This window comes from Diorhabda sublineata, chromosome 10 (assembly GCF_026230105.1).
Source record: "Diorhabda sublineata isolate icDioSubl1.1 chromosome 10, icDioSubl1.1, whole genome shotgun sequence".
Classification (NCBI taxonomy): Eukaryota; Metazoa; Arthropoda; class Insecta; order Coleoptera; family Chrysomelidae; genus Diorhabda; species Diorhabda sublineata.
The window spans coordinates 9,707,949-9,731,983 of record NC_079483.1 but is presented as its reverse complement, the minus strand read 5'-3'; the positions used below and the strand labels follow the sequence as shown (position 1 = coordinate 9,731,983).

The 24,035-nt window shown below is 34.5% G+C and overlaps 1 protein-coding gene across 1 annotated transcript; it reads left to right on the top strand.

The window, feature by feature from the left end:
* The first annotated feature begins 1,606 nt into the window (after nt 1-1,606).
* On the top strand, nt 1,607-23,451 carry LOC130449746 (outer dynein arm-docking complex subunit 4). Its single transcript, XM_056787735.1, has 4 exons — nt 1,607-1,855; nt 10,332-10,660; nt 18,882-19,240; nt 22,749-23,451. The coding sequence occupies exons 1-4, from the start codon at nt 1,705-1,707 to the stop codon at nt 22,987-22,989; spliced, it is 1,080 nt and encodes a 359-aa protein (XP_056643713.1). The 5' UTR covers nt 1,607-1,704; the 3' UTR covers nt 22,990-23,451.
* The last annotated feature ends 584 nt before the right edge of the window (nt 23,452-24,035 follow it).

The following is a 24,035-nucleotide window of genomic DNA, read 5'->3' as shown; positions in this document are numbered from 1 at the left end:
GGAATTAGAAAGCAATGTCCTTTACATGTTTGGAATATCCAGAACAACGAATGGAACCAAATAGATAACGATTATTTGTCGAAATTGTGCACCGATGTAATAAAAGCTCTATGAATTTTAAAATTGAAGTATGTGGATAACAATTACAGAATGTAGTTTTATTAATACTATATCTTTATCTATACAGTTAAAAGTATCTGTAAATAGCAAAATACTTTAGTAAAATGATGAAAACTTCTGCGTTTGGGTTTTCGGATACGATCTTTTCAACTAAAATATTTACAAAGACGGTTCTACTAAAATTTGACTGTAACTTTGTTATTTCAAATTGAACGCCCTGTATATTAATAAATTTTTGAAGTCTACGTCAAATTTTAGTATACTTTTGTCTGAAAACTTTTTTCGAAAAATGCATACTTTTTGAGTTATTAATTTTTTTGTAAAAAATTTGATCTTTGCAGACCCTTATAAATTATTTTTTTAAAAAGATACCCTTAAAGATATGAAAATGGTTTCTATTCAATAGCTTTTAACAAGGTCACACGTATTTGAATCTAAGTTGAAAATTTTTTAATTTTATACAGGGTGTGTATAAAAATTGCTCAAAGTTTAACGTCATAAATATCAAATTTCTTTATTTTTTTAAATAGAACCACCCGGTTTTTCTATTTTGATGCATTCAGGGGTAAAAAATAAGGCAAATTCATGTATAGTTTCCTATACCTATATGCATTTGACAAAAAACTAAGTCTAAAAAGTCAAAAGGCTAGTGCTAGGCGTGCGCATCATTTTTGTATGACCCCCCTCAGTTTGAAGAAGATTAATTTTTCAATGTGTTTCAAATTATCATTTTATATATTTATTCTCTTATTTCATTCTTCGCTACTTAGTTATGATTAGAATTTAGTCAGAATTGAAAACAAACAACAAATTATTGTAAACTAGTCATAACCAAATGTAATTATTGGTTAATGACAGATCAGTTTACATAATTGTTGTATGGAACTTTATACAGCAAGTAAGTAATTTAATCTTGATGAAATGAGCCGTTTGGTTAATATTTATCATCTCAATAATACAATTTTCGCAAAAATACAAGTTATAAAACATTAATCGATAACTAATCTATAATAAACAATAAAAATTTACTTCGATCTTTTGAATATTCGATATGAGCTCCACGCACTTTCTAAGTCTAACACAATTCTGTCTATCAAATCTCGTCTTCTTTACGCAAGTAATGCGTACACTTAATTTTTGAGATAACCTCAAAAAATCCATTCAATTGACGTCATCAAATCAATAACCATTGTTAGTAGTCCGCTCCTGGCTTCAAGACGATACTGTAAATTTGTTCCGTACCAAAATAAAGATCAAACGAATTAAATATAAGAAAATGAGATAAAAATACAAACTTTGAAGAAGGGGATAATGATTACTCAAAATGAATCTAGTCAAAAGGGAATAGAATAAATGATCGTACCCCGTATCTTTCTCTACAGCCAGATTAGCTACTATTGACTGGCGAGGCTCTTACACTCGAAGGCGTTATACTTTTCACACATTGATTACACCTTTTTCGTAACCATAGTAACGTATAAAGTGTTATTTTCGCAGTAAAATTCCCATTACTTTGTGCTCTAAAAATTGAAAAAATTTCGCGTTGACCGTTGGTTTTCTTTATTAAATTCGTTAGTAGTAATCATGAGCGAATTTATGAAAACTTATGCTGAAAAACGATTGAGTATAACACGTGAAACGGAACTATTACAAAGTTTCGTTAGAGTCAACGTTACAGAAAATGATTTATCAGAAAACGAAGCCGAAGAAAAAGATGAAGTTCAAAAAACAGAAGGTAAAATTATATTATCGCTTTTTTATATAAAAAAATTGTGATGAAATGTACTTTTGATGCAAACACTAACTTTATTTATTACTAGTAGGCGTTTCTGGTACTTGAATCATCGTCAATAGCTCTAACTATAATCTCAAATATTCAAATTAGTCATTTTTTTGCAGAAACACCTTTTAGTTTACAACAATAACCATACACACAACTGTTTATCCATTTATACCCTCAACACCATGTTATCTCACACTATAGCGTACAACACTGAATTTTCCACATACCTGCGGTTCTCCATGTTCTTCCATATCCTCCTCATCTATGCGATATAACCGAGAAAGTAAACAGAATCCATCGGTCGGATTCAGGCAGTAATGGAGCGCCAAAAACAGAATAATCAAGGACAGTTTTTACCCAAATTACAAGTTGATGGCCCGCTAAAAGAAAAGAAACAGACATCACCACCAGAAGTACTAAAGACTTCAAGAAACCATGAACCAAATTGGCGACTGGTCTATAAAGAAACGAATCAGCATGAATGTTGAGAAGGTATTTTAAATCGAACAGGAATATACGTGAAGATAACGTGAGAAGAAGAAGAAATAACCTAGACTACTAAGACCAAAAGTTAAAAGTTTCCTGGACCAAAAACTGACGTTCAAGGACCATATCTAATACTTACCTGACAAAATAAGGGAAACAAGAGAACGACTGATAGGAGTCATTAAAAAAAGTCCAAGGTGGAGCTGAAGTGTAAGCTGGATCATCCTTATTCACATCAGACTGTACGTATCTATAGCGTTGGGGTGTATTGTCATGAATAACCGGAAGATTCTCCATCAGAAGATCAGCTTGAGACATCCATTGAACGTTTCTTGATACATCAGGACCAAGATATAGAGTTCGATCGGAAAAATTTGACCATGACTAGCAGTGGAGTCATCAAAAAGAAAAATAATAATGTAAGAGGAGTCGCCACCTTTTGAAGTATCTAACAATCCATGAAGATTAGCAGGATTTGTTGTTTGTATAACTTCATACGTATCTAAAGCATTGGGGTGCATTGTCGAGAATAACCGGAAGATTCTCCATCAGAAGATCAGCTTGAGACATCCAATGTAAGTTTCTTGATACATCAGGACCAAGATATAGAGTTCGATCGGAAAAATTTGACCATGACTAGCAGTGGAGTCATCAAAAAGAAAAATAATAATGTAAGAGGAGTCACCACATTTTGAAGTATCTAACAATCCATGAAGATTAGCAGGATTTGTTGTTTGTACAGCTTCATACGTATCTAAAGCATTGGGGTGCATTGTCGAGAATAACCGGAAGATTCTCCATCAGAAGATCAGCTTGAGACATCCAATGTAAGTTTCTTGATACATCAGGACCAAGATATAGAGTTCGATCGGAAAAATTTGACCATGACTAGCAGTGGAGTCATCAAAAAGAAAAATAATAATGTAAGAGGAGTCGCCACCTTTTGAAGTATCTAACAATCCATGAAGATTAGCAGGATTTGTTGTTTGTACAGCTTCATACGTATCTAAAGCATTGGGATGCATTGTCGAGAATAACCGGAAGATTCTCCATCAGAAGATCAGCTTGAGACATCCAATGTAAGTTTCTTGATACATCAGGACCAAGATATAGAGTTCGATCGGAAAAATTTGACCATGACTAGCAGTGGAGTCATCAAAAAGAAAAATAATAATGTAAGAGGAGTCGCCACCTTTTGAAGTATCTAACAATCCATGAAGATTAGCAGGATTTGTTGTTTGTACAGCTTCATACGTATCTAAAGCATTGGGGTGCATTGTCGAGAATAACCGGAAGATTCTCCATCAGAAGATCAGCTTGAGACATCCAATGTAAGTTTCTTGATACATCAGGACCAAGATATAGAGTTCGATCGGAAAAATTTGACCATGACTAGCAGTGGAGTCATCAAAAAGAAAAATAATAATGTAAGAGGAGTCACCACATTTTGAAGTATCTAACAATCCATGAAGATTAGCAGGATTTGTTGTTTGTACAGCTTCATACGTATCTAAAGCATTGGGGTGCATTGTCGAGAATAACCGGAAGATTCTCCATCAGAAGATCAGCTTGAGACATCCAATGTAAGTTTCTTGATACATCAGGACCAAGATATAGAGTTCGATCGGAAAAATTTGACCATGACTAGCAGTGGAGTCATCAAAAAGAAAAATAATAATGTAAGAGGAGTCGCCACCTTTTGAAGTATCTAACAATCCATGAAGATTAGCAGGATTTGTTGTTTGTACAGCTTCATACGTATCTAAAGCATTGGGATGCATTGTCGAGAATAACCGGAAGATTCTCCATCAGAAGATCAGCTTGAGACATCCAATGTAAGTTTCTTGATACATCAGGACCAAGATATAGAGTTCGATCGGAAAAATTTGACCATGACTAGCAGTGGAGTCATCAAAAAGAAAAATAATAATGTAAGAGGAGTCGCCACCTTTTGAAGTATCTAACAATCCATGAAGATTAGCAGGATTTGTTGTTTGTACAGCTTCATACGTATCTAAAGCATTGGGGTGCATTGTCGAGAATAACCGGAAGATTCTCCATCAGAAGATCAGCTTGAGACATCCAATGTAAGTTTCTTGATACATCAGGACCAAGATATAGAGTTCGATCGGAAAAATTTGACCATGACTAGCAGTGGAGTCATCAAAAAGAAAAATAATAATGTAAGAGGAGTCGCCACCTTTTGAAGTATCTAACAATCCATGAAGATTAGCAGGATTTGTTGTTTGTATAACTTCATAGCTTTAAAGTAATTTTTAGTGGTAATAAATCTACTATGAGTGTTTTTTCTACTACCCCAATGAAAAGAAGGGGATATTTAGATACTTCCAATAAAAGCTTAGAAGCAGTAAGGAAAGTCAGCAACAAAGAAATCTGACGACGTCTTAGGACATTCTTTGAGGTCTTCCTTATTTGGACTATGTATATATGTGATGCTTTTTGACGCTACTTCCTCGAGGATTTGTACAGTTAAAATACCTTAATTAATAAAAAAAGTTACAAGGCAATGATCTCATAGCTTTGCTGTCGGAGGTGGATTAAACCATTTTTTTAGATGTCTATTACGTACGGAGGATCTAAACGTAACTTTAGCGTGGATAAGTTACCTCTAAATAGCCTTTTTGGCTACTTTCATTCCAAAACAACGTTGAGAAGCTACTGGAACTATCGAAAAGCCACCTAAATTTCTAGATCTCAATTCTTTGTACTTCTTCTCATATGAGTACTTGAAAACAAACAATTCTAAGACAAACCGGTAAATTCTGAGAAGCTAAAACAGCGGGTATAAATGAATGTAAATTAATTACCCTCAAATAACTAGAAATGTCTAAAACGAATTGTGTCTATAAGAATTTGAACGATAAATAGTTTACGTAAAGTTAATAGAATGCGTTTATAGCATGCAAATCCTCTTCAATCGCAAATCAATTATAAAGGATTGGCATATGTGGAATTAACAATTCCAAACTTGCATGCAAAGGCGCATGGAAAATTCCGTTTCATCAGTACATCAGGTGATTTCGATATGAATTAATTGCGTAGTTGGAAACATTAGTGGTTTAAATGTTATTAAATCAGAAATAGAATTCGACGAAATTGTAATAAACGAAGTCTTGAGGCACGTCAGATACCGTAGAATCATGAAGGTTGCTATTAATATTCCTACTCCTTAAAACACTAACATTTCCAATACAAACTTTACGTTTTTGAGGTAACCTCAACAACAAAATTTTATTATATTTGTTGGGTAGTTCCCAGTTATACGTTGTGGTATATCTTCAGCTCGTTAACAATCCCTCTCCATTTCTGTCTATCCATAGCCATTTGGTTCCAGTTTTCTCACTCATATTCTTTCCAAACCTCATCTAATCATCACGACCATGATTTTCCTTTCTCGCCCTGCGTTTATTCCACCAAATTCACCAAAATTCTCTTTTTCTATTTCTTAATTTGTTCTTCTACTTACGTCATTTTCTTAGCACGATTTCAATCCAGTCTTTGTCGTAGTCATAGTTTCTGGAACATAAATCATGATGGGCTTTATTGTTGTTTTGTATATTATACGTTTTCTATTCGCTGTTTGTATCTTCTCTCTTACTACTTGTGTTATATCTACATCGTTCATTATTATTACACATAGATACTGGAGCTTTACCACATTTTCCACTTTTTATTTTGCCTTTTCTCTCTACGTTTCATATACTTCGCGTACTCAATATTAACTTTTAGGCATACTTTTGTGCCTTCTTTCATTATTGATTTCGATATTTTTGTTCTTTGCTACTACAGCGTCTTCGCTATTACTTAAACCCATCGTTTTCTTCCTATTGGCTCAAGCTATTTTAAAATAAAGTTTGCATTTAGAAAAATAGTTTATTGAAAAAAATTCAGTTACGGTTTGTTAGAATAAACTTTAGATTGACATAACCCCTCGGGGAAAAGTCCATTGATGTTAAATCGGGACACTGCGTGAAAGCCAACACATGTCACCTCTCCCGAGAGATCAAATTACCTGGGAACATTTCACTAGTGGTAGAGATCTATTGGACGTATCTCAAGTTGCTCCGTTCAGCTGGAACCAAGTTCCTTGGTTATAACCATTAAAGTTTCGCAGTTAAAACACGGGAAGTCGTTTAATATCTGCATATAACACTCTGGATTCACAGTAGATTGTTCACAGCAACTCAGCACCTATATCTAGAAGATATTTTGTACTACAAATTATAGTTCTACTTCCAAAGTCCACCCAAAGGAGTTGGGGTTTTTATATCCCACTTCCCCAAGTGCTGGTACAACTCCTTCAAGGAACTTAAGCATTGTAGCGAAATGGGAAGGGAATTTTCCATGGCTTGCTCACAGAATCTGCAGTTATCGTCCTCTGCCATGCCCATAGTCTTCACAGCAACTCAGCACCTATATCTAGAAGATATTTTGTACTACAAATTATAGTTCTACTTCCAAAGTCCACCCAAAGGAGTTGGGGTTTTTATATCCCACTTCCCCAAGTGCTGGTACAACTCCTTCAAGGAACTTAAGCATTGTAGCGAAATGGGAAGGAAATTTTCCATGGCTTGCTCGCAGAATCTGCAGTTATCGTCCTCTGCCATGCCCATAGTCTTCACAGCAACTCAGCACCTATATCTAGAAGATATTTTGTACTACAAATTATAGTTCTACTTCCAAAGTCCACCCAAAGGAGTTGGGGTTTTTATATCCCACTTCCCCAAGTGCTGGTACAACTCCTTCAAGGAACTTAAGCATTGTAGCGAAATGGGAAGGGAATTTTCCATGGCTTGCTCACAGAATCTGCAGTTATCGTCCTCTGCCATGCCCATAGTCTTCACAGCAACTCAGCACCTATATCTAGAAGATATTTTGTACTAAAAATTATAGTTTTACTTCCAAAGTCCACCCAAAGGAGTTGGGGTTTTTATATCCCACTTCCCCAAGTGCTGGTACAACTCCTTCAAGGAACTTAAGCATTGTAGCGAAATGGGAAGGAAATTTTCCATGGCTTGCTCGCAGAATCTGCAGTTATCGTCCTCTGCCATGCCCATAGTCTTCACAGCAACTCAGCACCTATATCTAGAAGATATTTTGTACTACAAATTATAGTTCTACTTCCAAAGTCCACCCAAAGGAGTTGGGGTTTTTATATCCCACTTCCCCAAGTGCTGGTACAACTCCTTCAAGGAACTTAAGCATTGTAGCGAAATGGGAAGGAAATTTTCCATGGCTTGCTCGCAGAATCTGCAGTTATCGTCCTCTGCCATGCCCATAGTCTTCACAGCAACTCAGCACCTATATCTAGAAGATATTTTGTACTACAAATTATAGTTCTACTTCCAAAGTCCACCCAAAGGAGTTGGGGTTTTTATATCCCACTTCCCCAAGTGCTGGTACAACTCCTTCAAGGAACTTAAGCATTGTAGCGAAATGGGAAGGAAATTTTCCATGGCTTGCTCGCAGAATCTGCAGTTATCGTCCTCTGCCATGCCCATAGTCTTCACAGCAACTCAGCACCTATATCTAGAAGATATTTTGTACTACAAATTATAGTTCTACTTCCAAAGTCCACCCAAAGGAGTTGGGGTTTTTATATCCCACTTCCCCAAGTGCTGGTACAACTCCTTCAAGGAACTTAAGCATTGTAGCGAAATGGGAAGGGAATTTTCCATGGCTTGCTCACAGAATCTGCAGTTATCGTCCTCTGCCATGCCCATAGTCTTCACAGCAACTCAGCACCTATATCTAGAAGATATTTTGTACTAAAAATTATAGTTTTACTTCCAAAGTCCACCCAAAGGAGTTGGGGTTTTTATATCCCACTTCCCCAAGTGCTGGTACAACTCCTTCAAGGAACTTAAGCATTGTAGCGAAATGGGAAGGCAATTTTCCATGGCTTGCTCGCAGAATCTGCAGTTATCGTCCTCTGCCATGCCCATAGTCTTCACAGCAACTCAGCACCTATATCTAGAAGATATTTTGTACTACAAATTATAGTTCTACTTCCAAAGTCCACCCAAAGGAGTTGGGGTTTTTATATCCCACTTCCCCAAGTGCTGGTACAACTCCTTCAAGGAACTTAAGCATTGTAGCGAAATGGGAAGGAAATTTTCCATGGCTTGCTCGCAGAATCTGCAGTTATCGTCCTCTGCCATGCCCATAGTCTTCACAGCAACTCAGCACCTATATCTAGAAGATATTTTGTACTACAAATTATAGTTCTACTTCCAAAGTCCACCCAAAGGAGTTGGGGTTTTTATATCCCACTTCCCCAAGTGCTGGTACAACTCCTTCAAGGAACTTAAGCATTGTAGCGAAATGGGAAGGAAATTTTCCATGGCTTGCTCGCAGAATCTGCAGTTATCGTCCTCTGCCATGCCCATAGTCTTCACAGCAACTCAGCACCTATATCTAGAAGATATTTTGTACTACAAATTATAGTTCTACTTCCAAAGTCCACCCAAAGGAGTTGGGGTTTTTATATCCCACTTCCCCAAGTGCTGGTACAACTCCTTCAAGGAACTTAAGCATTGTAGCGAAATGGGAAGGAAATTTTCCATGGCTTGCTCGCAGAATCTGCAGTTATCGTCCTCTGCCATGCCCATAGTCTTCACAGCAACTCAGCACCTATATCTAGAAGATATTTTGTACTACAAATTATAGTTCTACTTCCAAAGTCCACCCAAAGGAGTTGGGGTTTTTATATCCCACTTCCCCAAGTGCTGGTACAACTCCTTCAAGAAACTTAAGCATTGTAGCGAAATGGGAAGGAAATTTTCCATGGCTTGCTCGCAGAATCTGCAGTTATCGTCCTCTGCCATGCCCATAGTCTTCACAGCAACTCAGCACCTATATCTAGAAGATATTTTGTACTAAAAATTATAGTTTTACTTCCAAAGTCCACCCAAAGGAGTTGGGGTTTTTATATCCCACTTCCCCAAGTGCTGGTACAACTCCTTCAAGGAACTTAAGCATTGTAGCGAAATGGGAAGGGAATTTTCCATGGCTTGCTCGCAGAATCTGCAGTTATCGTCCTCTGCCATGCCCATAGTCTTCACAGCAACTCAGCACCTATATCTAGAAGATATTTTGTACTACAAATTATAGTTCTACTTCCAAAGTCCACCCAAAGGAGTTGGGGTTTTTATATCCCACTTCCCCAAGTGCTGGTACAACTCCTTCAAGGAACTTAAGCATTGTAGCGAAATGGGAAGGGAATTTTCCATGGCTTGCTCACAGAATCTGCAGTTATCGTCCTCTGCCATGCCCATAGTCTTCACAGCAACTCAGCACCTATATCTAGAAGATATTTTGTACTAAAAATTATAGTTTTACTTCCAAAGTCCACCCAAAGGAGTTGGGGTTTTTATATCCCACTTCCCCAAGTGCTGGTACAACTCCTTCAAGGAACTTAAGCATTGTAGCGAAATGGGAAGGCAATTTTCCATGGCTTGCTCGCAGAATCTGCAGTTATCGTCCTCTGCCATGCCCATAGTCTTGTTGAGGAAGTGGCCTGTCAAGAGATCAGCTACTTCATGTCTTTTCTAGGCAACACGAGAAGTTCTTCAAACTTAGGCTTGTAGTGTTTCTTCAGAAAGACTCCATTTGATTCTTTAGCGATTCGTTCAATTCGTTATTAATATGGTATCTCGTGAGGGTTCTGCTCGGAGAGTGTTGTCTACTTCTTCATTTCGTGCTTTATCCTGGTGGCCTTTGTCAACATATTGTCTTCCTTTAATTTTATTATTATTTCATAGCTCTCTTCTTTTAAGTGTGTTGTTTGAAGTTTCTCCACTTTAGTCATACTTTTAATTCTTTGCTATTTTTAATTAAGTCAAAATATCACATCATTAAATTATATTTCATCACATTTTTTTGAAAAATTGTACCGATCAATGAAGCTATTCACCTCTAGAAACAGACACGAAAAGCAAACAGACAATACCTGACGAAACAACGAAAAAGTTATCGAAACAATTCGTGGAAGAATCAAAGAAGAAAGGTAGAAGAAGAAGGCGACGCAACGGTCCGAAATATGAAGAAATTTATTGTGATAAAGATCGTGCAGCGGCCGTGAATCTTGGTTCTAAAGATATCAAACATTCTTTGAGATTGAAAAGAAAACAAGATCGTTCGAAAGCTCTACAAATTCCCGAAGAAGCGGAACCCGGAACGTTTTTGGCTTTAGGAAATTACGAGATGTGCAGAGGAGACATACGGATTGCTATCGGCTTTATTTCTAAGGTTTGACATTTTTTTCTGTTAATATGAAACCTAATTGTGTATAAATAAAGTATATAGATTGATTTGCCCAATTTATCCTTCTATTTACAAAGTTTTTGTATCATCAATTGAGGGTACGGTATTTCAGAAAAACGCCTTTATATCCAATTGTAGAACAAATTGAATTTAAAATTGAAATTTAGAGAAGTTTCAATTAACAAATTCACTTTCTAAGTCCTATTTTATATTGGCGAATTCACCCTTCAGTAACAAAATTATTTAATGCAAAAAAAATATTAAAAATGAAATCAACGACACGTGAAATGTTCCTGTCAGTTTAATTTCTGAATAAATAATAAAGGAACGATTTAATCTTGATTCAGAAATCGTTTGTTCTCAATTATCTTTATCGATTATTGAAAATTTTTCCATTTTATTCAAGTAATTATTTTTTTTTTATTCTTTGGGAAAGTTGTTCCGACTAAGGAAGACAGAATGGCAACGATTTCTCTATCCTCCGAGGTTCCAGTTCGGTTCTGCGCAATCTCAAGCATGCGTAGTATATATAAAGTGTCTCGAAGGAGAGGAAAAACGAATATTGTCGGCACCGTAACGTAGGGACGTTTTTTTCCATACTAACTGTCCATACAGGAATATTACATATATGATACATTTTCTTATCCCTGTCAATTTATAAGTTATAGAATGCCGAGTTTTATTTTCGTTTTTTAAGGCCGCTTGACATGGTGCAAGACAACGTGCATGCAATTTCTTACGAGGTGAAAATATTCCATAGATGAATATTGCACGTCGCGTGTTTCTTGTCATTGAATAATGGCTGTCACTAAAAAAAATTCAATAAGTGAATTAAGTTAATATATTACCTACAATTTGAATCATTATTTTGTGAGCGGTTTAAAAATTATGATAACAAAACTAAGTAACGAAGTGAAAAAGTTGTTCACTGTTAATAAGTATATCTGCTGTTGCCTTTGTTTTGGAGCCTGGCGGATAAGTTAGTTGTTAAACCAAAAGTAACTGGATTCCTCCCTAGAAATGTTTTTTATCACGAAATATTAGATTGCACAGTGTATTGCATCATGTCAAGCGGCATGATTCTAAGTAATTTCCATAGTTTTCTAATAAATTTAGCTAGAATGTATTTAATTATTCCTCCTAGTTGTTTTCTAAATTTTCCCAATGATTTAAATAAATAAACAAATCATAAGGTTATGTTTACATGTGTTATACAAATCGAAATACGTAGATATCATGGTGGTTGCCTATACACTGCACTTGATTTTGGTTGAATATTGTTCAAGTTTAGTTTTAAATCAAATATTTGTGCTTCTAGTAAAAATAAAACTTCAAAATCTCAAGCACAATGTATATAATTTTGAATTTATTTTGTTTTTTTACCTTTTTTCTAAATAGAGCTGTACTTTCTTACCGATTTGTTTTACATCCATTAAAAGTAGTGGCAAGGATATTAACCCCGTATACTTCGTATTTCATCTTTTATATATAATTCTTTTTCACTTAATTGAATAATAAAACTATGGAGGGCCCCTCCATAAATAAAAAAAATCTGAAGGTTTTGGTAACCTTGTATTATACAACTCCAAATACATCTATGATAGGGGTTGCCTATACACTGCACTTAATTTTTCCTCAATAATGTTCAAGTTTAGTTTTAAATCAAATATTTGGACTTCCAGTAAAAATAAAACTTAAAAATCACAAGCACAATATATATAATTTTGAATTTGTTCCATTTTTTTTCTTTTTTCACATACAAAGCCGTACTTTCTTATTGATTTGTTTTACATCCATTAAAAGTAACGCCAAGGATATTAGCCCCGTATATTCCGTATTTTATTTTTTTCTCATAATTTTTCTTCCTTTATTTGAATAATAAAACTATAGAGGGTACCCTCCATAAATAAAACAAATCTAAATATTCTGGTAACCTTGATGGTGGTTGCCTATACGCTAAAATTAACTTTCATTGATTTAAAATCAAATATTTGTGCTTTTAGTAATAACTTTAGTAATAAGATTTCATACCATCACAACTTTTCCGTGTATATTCTATTGAAGATATAATAACCAATCCATGTATTTGCGAAATATTCATCTCTTTTATCCAGTCACTTTTTCAGTTAAGAAGGGGTACTTTATCTTTATTTGTTATTTTATATTTTTCTAAATAACAACTATAATTTTCTATAAATTGTTTTAAATCAATTGTACGTTCACCCCGAATATCAATTCTTGTATTAAACATTAATCGTTCTTTACATTAAGTTACTTGTATTATACAACACAGTATACTTAAGTTTAATCATGGTTGCCTATACCCTGCACCCGATGTTAGGTGAATAATGTACAAGATACTCTCAGACATTATTTATTTTTGTATAAATCGTCAAACAACTAGATATTTCGGAATTTACAAATAATATGATTTTATTGGGAAAAAATCTCATTCATAAAAGATGTATTAGGGTTATACATATATCTATAACAAAAACTGGGAATTAAAATTTGAAAAACAAAAAGTTGAAAGTGAAAAATTGATGACTTCGCTTCGTTTTTGGGTTATGAAGCACCCTACTGTGTTTTGCTGGTTTTCCGATTCAAACGTAGCTGCAGGATTGATTTTGTGAAGAACGTCCAAAATCGGCTATTTTGCCACATTAGTGTTGTACGTAAACTCATATTGCAAGATCATCCTGTAATATTCCGTGAGATTGAGACATATTTGGGCATCAGTTCTACTCGCATACATTCTTGTTCTAAGAAAAAACATGTCAAGGATTCTCCCCGTTTCCTCTGTTTCACTCTCTCTACCTAAATATATTCCATTACTTATGTCTGTCTTTCTCTCCCTTTGATTATTCCTCGATATATTTCTATAGTCCTCCTCTCTGTCTATTTCTTTGTCTTTTTTGTTCCTTTTTATATCTCTCTCTGACTATCCATCTCTCTTTACATCAAAATATATCTCTCTTTGTTTACTTCACTATGCCTTTAAGGTTCTCTTTATTCCACAATCTAATTTTCTATTCTATCTCTATCTATCTCTATGTCTATCTATTTCTTTATCTCTATTTATATACCATCACACATTTTTTTAATTATTTAAAAAAAATTCCAATTTGCTGTTATATTGATTAGATTTCTATTTTTGAATTCTTATAATACCACAATATTCTACTAATTACAGAAACATTAGGAAAATAAAAAAAATTATTTGTTTTCTACTCCACCCTTTCTGTATCTCTCTCCCTCTCTTTCTATATGTATTTTCCTAATTTTCTGTTTGTCTCTCTCTGTACTGCTCTGCCTTTCTCTACATTTTTTCTCTCTCTATTTTTTGTTCTATCTTTATTTATATTTATCTTCTTCTCCCCACATATATTATTTTATCATCTATGTCTTTAACTAATTTCTTTTGTATTAAAATAGCCTGCATTTACACTTTTGGTACTGATATCAAGACATTAATTGGTCTGATTAAATGTTTTACATTTACGCATACCCTCGTATTACAAGATCCCAAGAAAAGCATATTCTTCTCGGTCGTTTTTGCTAAGCATACAATTTTTTCCAGATTGACTGGTTTAATGAGAATTATTTAGAGAAAATTATTTCATAATTTTAAAAATTATAAAAAATATATGTACGTCAATGGTAGTAGAAGATATTGACTTTGGATTGACTATAACCACAATTTAATCAAAGAAATACTAACAAATGGAAACTAGAATAAATACAATAAATAATAAAAAGTGCATTTTCTCGATTATTGATCAAACTCGATCATTTCTTTTTTCAATATTGTCTGTTTTTAAAAACGTGCATGCTTTCAAATTTATATTACGGAAATTGAGACATGCGAGGCTAAAACTAATTTAGTTTATGGTTATTTTGTATGGATATATATAGTAGATTTATTGCAGGTGAAACAGTACGGTCCTAATGGACTAATTAAGCAAATATCTTTGCGGCAAAACTATCCTTGGATATATACTAGGCGATTCTATGTTAAGTTAGGTTAGGTTAGGTTAAGATGCATGCAAGTTTCACAAAATGGCAGCGATCATTTTAACCTAACCTAACCTAACTTGACATATGATTGCTACTCAAGTTTCGAAATAGACAAATAGAAATAAATTCTATGTTTTGACTATTCAAAAACGTTTTTATTTGAAGTGTGAGAGCTCGCATTGTCGTGGTGGAGAATGATTCGTCTTCTGCTCTCTTTTGTTGGATTTGGCTCGCCTTGAAAGACTTATACAGTCGATTGTTGTTTAGTTTCGGCTTCATATGCATAGATTCGTCACCTGTCATGATCTTATTGACGGGTTTTGAAGCACCGAGATTGAATTTGTTCCTTGTACCAATTGACACGAACTTTTCTTGAGCGATTGTCAAATTATGCGGAATCCAACGCTAATAAATATTTTTTTATAGCTAAATATGCTTCAATCTCACGGTATATCACATGACGATATATGTCAATATAAGTTTACGCACAGCATCGATGATTTCTGGTATACCAGCTTCATCTGTGAACAACTCAAATGACAACCCGTTCTGATGACAATGTCAGATTTGACGTATTCATATTAGTGTTGCCATATCTTGAATAGAAACCATAATAAGATAACCAAACTGAATTTGGTGATAAATGAAGACATATTTTTAAAAAAACGTGCATATTTGAAAGAATTTGTGACGAAATGACAAATGTTTTTGGTAATCTTTTATTTGAGAATAGTTTTGACATTGGTTCTGACATATTCTGACTGAATCACGTGGACAATTCTTTTTTATATCAGCTATTTAGTTTCTCACGTTTTTTTGATATCGTCGCTTAACTTCTAACTCCGCGTAAATCAACGAAATATTGACTTTCGAAAGTCATTCGATTAAATCAAGAATCGAATGACGCACCTCTAGACCAATCAAAAACGAAGATTTTAACCAATGAGAGCGTTTTATATTTTTTATTTTTGATCATAGTTGAATTAAAATATAATGAATGTTATTGTAAAAAATGTTATTTTACTCACGAGATGTTCTATTCAAAGCAGCGTTTTATATAACGTCAGTTTTAAAATTTGAATACACCAATGCACCATGGACTACGACAACAGTGATAATGAAGAGATTAATGACTTGTATAAACAACTCGGAACATACCACTGAAAAATAAAAAGGAAAATGTCTACTATTTAAGTTTTGAGTGCCTCAAAAGGTAGTGACAGGCGACGAATCATGCATATGAATCCAAAACAAAACAATAATCGACTGTATGGGTCTTTCAAGCCGAATCTAACAAAAGTTGTTCGCCAACGAAACAAATGGTTGTCTATGTTTTCGAAATAACTGAACATTTCGACATCTTTCCATTAGAACAACGTAGAATTGTCACATCTGAATGGTACACCAGAAGTTTTTGCAAAAATCAGTCAAACCAGTCGTAGAAGATGAACCATCTTCCATCACGATAGTGTGAGCTGTCACTCATCAGTTCAATCAAAAACGTTTTTTAGACGACGCCAAATGAAAGTTGTTCGTTTGCATAGAGAAAGTTGCGTTTTGAGTGTTCCATGTAGTGAAAGTGACAGTTCCGTACTGCAAAACACTTTCGGGACGTTCTGGAGTAGACAACTTTAACTTCATTAAATGTGACTCTAGCCACTTCAATGTTGACAGTTGACAGTTTCACTTCGATGATTATGCATAACCTTAAATTTTTAATTTTCTGAAATTATTTGTTGTATCCGAAGTTTTGTCTAAATTAATGAATAACAATTAATGATGATGAAAAATAAAACATCATCAATTACAAAGGGTACACTGCAAAAAATCAAAAACTTTAACCAGGGCATACAATATGGATATATTAAACAATCGATATTTTTCGAAAAATAATCGATTTTTTTATCTTGAATTATCGATAGTCGATATTTATTTTCGAGTTTCAAAATCTATATTTTTTTAAGACCTTCATAATATTTTATACTAATTTTGTATTCCACTTAATATCGTAATATTTTACCTGTTTAGCTCATTGTTTGAACCTTGATTGTTGATGGGGTACTGAAGGAAATTCCCGCATTTTCAGCACTTATGGTCACGTTAAAAGTATTTTTACATTTTTAAACAATCTGTAAATGCTTCAGAGCGGAACAACAAGCTTCAGGCAAAAAATAACGCGAAGTTTTGACATTAACTCAGGCAGTCAGTACTAGATGGAACTCGTGCTTAGATATACTGGAACAGTTTGTTAAATTGTCGGAAATTATATCTAAAATTTTAGTCACTAAAAGCCAAACTAACAAGAATACGCCTGATATGGTGTCAACTTCGCAGCTTAAAGTAATTCGAGACCTTACTACTCCTCTTAGGCCTTTACTTCATCAAGTTACTAATCAATCAACACTATCATCGATCACTCTAGGAGAAATTGTTAGAGGTATTACTCAAAAAGTCGAAGAAAAACTCGTTCCCCTTGAGAAAAAAAATTCTTTTCTCTCGGGGGCGACTATATTAGATCCACGGTTTAAACATCTTCATTTCATGTTTCCAATTGGTGTCTCTAGTGTTATTTCAAGACTCAGCAATGAGATAGCTCAGAGCATAGCCAAGAGGACAACAATCTCCAGATCTAAGATCAGCTCAAGCATCACAAGAAGCTAGTTCGTCGACTATTTGGTGTAGGCATGAAATATTAATAACACTTAGTTCAAATAGAGTAGAAATTATTATCGAATATTTTGACCAACCATTAATCGAGCGAAAATCAAACCCGATAGAATTTTGGGTGAATCGTCGCCATTTCACACCAGTTCCATATGAAATAGCTTTAAAATATTTGATACAGAGGAAGCCTGACAGGCTGAAAGACTTAATTAATAAATAAAACTGAAAAAATTAAATGTGTGTTCATATTTTTTAACGTTCGAATAATTTGATAATTTTTTAGAAATAAAAATATCGATAAATCAAAATATCGATATTTTCTATTCTGCATAAATCGATATCGATAAATATCGTATCGATATTTATCGATATATTTTTTCATTTGCCTATCGCTAAACCAGAAAAAATATAATAGATTTCTTGTTATATTCTTATGCGTCGTCGAAAAAATGTTGTGTACGCCGCGTCTGAAATTGTTGGGCTCGTCTGTTGCTCAATTTTCAGACTCGTCCAACAAAGTAGCACTTTCAGTCCTTGACATACAAATAACTATTTGAACGGTGGGTCATCTTTATTTTTTTGATTTGTCAATCACAAAACTTAACTAGTAACTCTCGTAGTACCAAACAATGCCAATATTAGCGGCGAACTGAATGAATATGACCTTTCTGAATGCAATAACCTTCTAATTTGGAACAATCAAATGTGATAAAACCTATAATAATAGGTTTCTTTTACTATAAAAATAAATTTGGTTTTCACAATGTTTGTTGCTTTATCTTGTTTTTTTTTTCACTTTTAAAGCTTCTCTGAACATCCTAATGTACAACCCAATGTTACTTCGCTCAACCAGTTTCGAAAAAAATTAGATTGCAAGAGCTCCATGATACTTGATACCTGAGAACCCAGTCTTTCCAACTGATTCATCAATTCCACTCTTTTTAAAAAGTCGAAAATGTTGGATGGCTTTAATCGCAAAGAAACTTCGTCTTCTATTTCATACGCAGCCAGGAGTATTTCTCTGGCGTTTCTTAGTGCTTCACACTTCGAGAGAATGTGGATTTAGATCTTGTCCTTTGTGCAACAAAACCTGCATGTCGCATTATCTGCTAGGTCTAGAATCTTCAGGTGTTTGTTGAGGCGACAGAACCCCTATTAGTAAACGTAGATTATTCTTACTTAGATTGATACATTCAACAGATATACTCTGGTTATAGTTTTCCAGAACAGTCTTTACCTGTCCCAGCCACTGCAGGTTGTCCCAATAATTGGTTTTCATCCTAACTACCTTCTTTTCCAGTGCACTTTTCCCATTGTTCTGTAGCTGAAACTACAGAAGGTTTCGGATACCATGAAGGGATTGTCTGCCCACGCTTTAGGCTCCAAATTTAAATCCATCCATTTTTTTTTACTTTACGTTGTGTACCTTAAAAGTATTGACCACGTGTATCAGCTGCCATGTCGTATATGTATCCTATCGAGTTTGTCTGTCAACGTGTTAACTTGTTAGTTCAATTATTTTCAGGCTTTAGAATTAAATCCCAACGAAAAGAACGCTCTTGTCGCAAGAAGTAAGTGCTACATTCTACTTGGTCAACCAAAAAACGCGTTGGAAGACGCGGAACTGGCTTTAAAAATCGACAAGAACTTCATTAAAGCTATTTACCAAAAAGCCGAAGCTTTATATTATTTGGGAGATTTTGAATTGAGTTTGGTGTTTTATCATAGGGGATTGCACGTTAGACCAGATCACGAAGGCTTCAAATTAGGTGTACAAAAAGCTCAAAACGCCATCGAAAACGCAATTGGTAGTTTCGCTACATTCAAAGGTATAAACAAATCTTTGACATCTGTAAATGAAGAGGAAAAGAGAAACGACAGTAAGTACCTACTGTTTACGCCTCAAATGTTATATTTTTATAAGAAATTATTCTTTAAACAACGTGGCAACGTCGCTTTGATCATTGTTACTTCGCTAGACCATCACCGAAGGCATTAGCCACTGAATAGATGCTTGCCCTTTGAACCTTTGGAAGAATATTGTTAACGTTATAAACAGTAAATTAAACCAGATAAAAGATGTTGAATAAACATATTAAATACAAAAAAAATATGTTTGAGGTTATACGCTTATTCTAGACCTAGAAATTTCATGGCTATTGTGCTTGAAAAAATTGAATACTTTGTATGTACTTTGAGATATTTTAAGAAATGTGTGACCAACGAGAAAGTTTCTGCAATGGCTTCTGAAGAGTTACCAGAAGCCAAATCTTACATCAAATGCAGGTATATTCTCTAAAGGTCTACAACTCAGAAATTAGGGGTCGTATGAAAAAATTTTTTTTGTGTGACAGCATTATTTTTACGTTATTTACTCACCCCCGAATTTTTGGTATTAAGTATTTAACAATAAGACTCAAATGGTGGTTTTAGCTAAATTATTATTAAATTATTAATTATTGGGATATCTACTTTGTATAAACCATCGTTATGAGGACATCTTCCTCATCAAACCACTAAATAGTATACAGGGTGATCCAACGGAAAGTTTGAACCTAGTTTTTCTCTTTTTTTGTAATTATGCTTTTGAGGGGGGTACATTTTAAATATATTATTCGATCTGCGCCTTTAACCCACTAGCGGGGGTGAGTAACAACCCTGAAATTTCAAATAGAAAGAGGGACTGATATATTATTTCAAAGGGCACAAAATTGTCTTTCTAATGATACCTATTTGTTGAATTTTACTAAAACAGTTAATGCGAAAACGGCTTTAAATACATTAAGCCGATAATTTTGGTATTAACGAAAAATACAAATAAGTTTTAATTATTACGAGCGAAAACAACTACAAATGGGTTTTCAAAAACACGACATTATTTATCAGAACTAAATTCCTCACTGATAGTTTCCGTTTTTTTTTGGTGAAATGAAAACTGCAGGAAACGTGTAGGAAAAGAATTTACAGTTTATTTCAGTTTCTTCATTGAAAAATTTTGGTTGCTTTTCAAGTTATTTTAATTTCGCGGCACAAAATGATTTATTCCATTCCAGAACAATTGATCCTTTAATAACACAAATAATTGAAGATGACCAAAATCATACTGCAGATCGGCTTCATTTTCAGCAAGATGGAGTATCTCCGCACTATGTGGCTCCTGTAAGACAGTTCTTAGATGACCGGTTTCCTAGACGGTGGATTGGAAGGAGGGGTCCAATTGAATGGCCTGCCAAGTCACCGGATTTATCGCCTTCAAACTTTTTTCTTTGGGGATACTTAAGAAATAAATGCTTTGCCACGAAGCCCGAGTCCATTTTAACTAAATCTGTATTATAGTATAGAATCAATTTTCAACATTTGTTAATGTAAGGTTTTAATAAATCAATTTAACGACTAGTTTATTTTTCTTATAAAGCATGTTAAAAATAATAAACATTGGAATGTACTAACGATTGCAGTTGTTTTCACTCATAATAATTGAAACATTTTTGTATTTTTCACTAATACCAAAATTATCGGCTTAATATCTTTAAAGCCGTTTTCGTATTAACTGTTTTAGTAAAATTCAACAAATAAGGTATCATTAGAAAGACAATTTTGTGCCCTTTCAAATGATGTATCAGTCGACCCCTCTTTAAAATGTGTTTAAAATGTGTCCCCCTCAAAAGCAAAATCGACGTATCCGAGCATTTTTGAATTTAATTACAAAAAAAAAGAAAAAAGCTAGATGCAAACTTTTCGTTGGACCACCCTGTATAAAATAACAGATATTTAAAAGTTGATAAAAATATTGATACGAAAATTCATCGATATTTGATACAAGTTACTTAACTAATGCTTAATGAATAATTTTCAAATGTATCGTACGACTTGATAAATATTTAGTTCATCCATAAAATAAAATTTATTAATAAATATTTGTTAGCTAATAATAAATATTATTTAATTGTTAATAAACGTAAGTAACTAAGTGAATAAATTAATTTATTAACAGTCAATTAATTTTTTAACAATGTATTCATGATTCTTCTTGAAAAAATTGTAATTCAATTACCAAATAAAATCATTCACTTGAACAAAATTTCATCTGAGAAAATTTAAGTATCTTTGTACTGACCTCCGTCACGTGGATCAGCATGGTATGTCCCTTTAGACCGGGCTACGTGGTTTACAACTAACAATGAGAATAACTAACTAATATTATTAAATAAACCACGTACAAATCTAACAAACTTCCTTACATGGAGAAACGCGTATCTCCCACTTGATCTATGATTGCTGCAAAACGGACACTGAGAGGCATCGCGGACAGGTGGGGGAGCCACGAACCCTTGTATGTATGGATTTGGGGTCTCGTATACACTGCGACCCAAAGGATCTATTATGTCCCATTTTCTTGCTGCCATACTTGAGAACCCAGTATTTCCAACTGATTCATCAATCAATCAAAAAGTCTAGAATGTTGGATGGCTTTAATTTCCAGAGATCTTCGTCTTCTATTTCATACGTTACCAGGTGTAGTGCTCTGGAGCTTTTTAATGTTACACACTTTGAGAGAATATAGATAGAAGTTTCAAGTTTATCTGCTAGCATCTTCAGGTGTTTGTTGAGACGACAGTGCCCCGATAAAACTCCTGTCAGTATTGACAAATTTTTCTGCAGATCTACTCTGGATATAATTTCCCAGAAGAGTTTTTGCTTGTCCCAGCCCTTGGAGGTTGTCCTAATAGTTGGTTTTGCTGCTATCTACCTCATTTTTCCATTGCTCTGTAGCTGATACCACAGAAGAATGTTTGTTCCAGTCTTATGTGAGTCCCAGATATCCCAGATGGGCTCGAGATTGAATTTTTTCCTCCTAGTGAAGGAAATTGTTCGAATTGACTACATTACACTACATTTTTGTATAGTTGAGACCTCTTCGAACTATGTCCTTGGCAAAGTAAATCGAGCTCCGTCAAGTGGGGATACGACTCCCCCTTGTGGGCGTCCCCTGTTTGCATTGATTGAAATGGTGTCTTGCCCTAGAGCCCATATAGAAAACAATCCACGATTTGCAGCTTCATTACTTTAGCACGAGGACTTGATTAAACCATCTGGATCACCAGATCTGAATCTTTCAGAATTTTTTTGATGAAACTGTATGATATCAAGACCTGTTAAAATGCAGATTCTCATATAAATGTTGACGTGGCATTTTTAGATAAGAATTTGTTAGAGGATTAAGGATTTGATAACTAAGATTTGTTCTTAATTGTACACAGTGACCTTGTGAAAAGTAATAACTCTAAATAACTACGGAGGTTATAATTTCCTAGAAAATAAAAGTTTTCTCTTCTGAAATTGAATCCGTTGGATTTCCCAGTTTTTAGTTTAATTTTCATTTTTAAGGTAGAACGAGTAAAGGAAGTGGTAAAAGCACCTCCGTCGGGAGTTACGCGTCGAAGAAAACCAGACTTCTGCGAGAATTGGAAGTAGATAAAGAATATTTAGATCATCTAATGAATAATCCAGATATTAAATGCAAGTTTAAACAGAAGAATGATTCCATCGAACGATGTATTAAAGATACCGTTGATTATTTGACAGAGCGACAAGAGTTTTGGCGACAACAATTACCTCCTAGATACAAATAAGATCAAAAATAATAGTACCTTCTAGTGTCATACTGAGGACAATTATTATAATGGGTGGCGCAACAAAACGCATGAATTTCAGTTGAGCTAGTTGTTTTGTAGGTTAGGGCGTCCAGTTTTAGTAGCAATGACGCAGCGGACCATGGTTCTTCGCGTTTTCTTCAAAAGTATTGAATCTGGATCAGTTATAAAGCGGAAATCGTTTGGTCTTCCTCGCACGCCGCGAATTCCACAAAATGTCGACAGAATTGGAGCGTCGGTTCTTCAAAGTTCTCTCCACCAGGCGGCGCGCTCCAACTCTTAACTTGCTTCGACGCTCGCAGCAAGTAGCGTATCCTGAACGATGATTGGAAAACTTCGAAAAAAGACTTTTGATGTATATAGACGTAGAAGGACGCCATTTGTTTGAATTAATTTTCTAAAAGAGATCAGTTCACTACAAACAGTTCATATCGATTTTCCAATGCACAAAATCATAAATTGGATAATCTAAACATTGTATTTATGTGACTCCATTTTGTATATAATCAAAATAAAGCGAATCAAACTAGTTCTTGCGTTCTTTTTGCGCCACCTTGTACTACCACTACATCTACACTCACAATTACACTGTTTGAGGCGCGTTTATCTGAGCTAACCTCCAGTCTATGAAGGCGATAATTTGGTTGTCGAAACGCGCGTCACGCAGTGTAATAGTGAGTGTAGATGTAGTGTGAACAGTGTGTTTGGTACGAACACCACCAACGGTTCCAGAAATTCCAATTAACCTGTTAGTGTTATTGGATTATAACTTTTATGATCTTAAAAGTTCACAGTGCAGGGTTAAATAAAGCGGGAAATGGTGGAAAAAAAAGTGTAGAAAAATATTGGGACATGTTTGTAATCGCAAAGGGACGGGGTTCGAAATTAATGATGGATACTCATGAAGATGATGCAAACTATAGTATATTTTTATGATTGAGGGAGTAATAAATGATGAAGCATCCGTTTACCTCGATCATTTTCATATGAAATAACATTTATATAAACATTGTAATCTATAACTT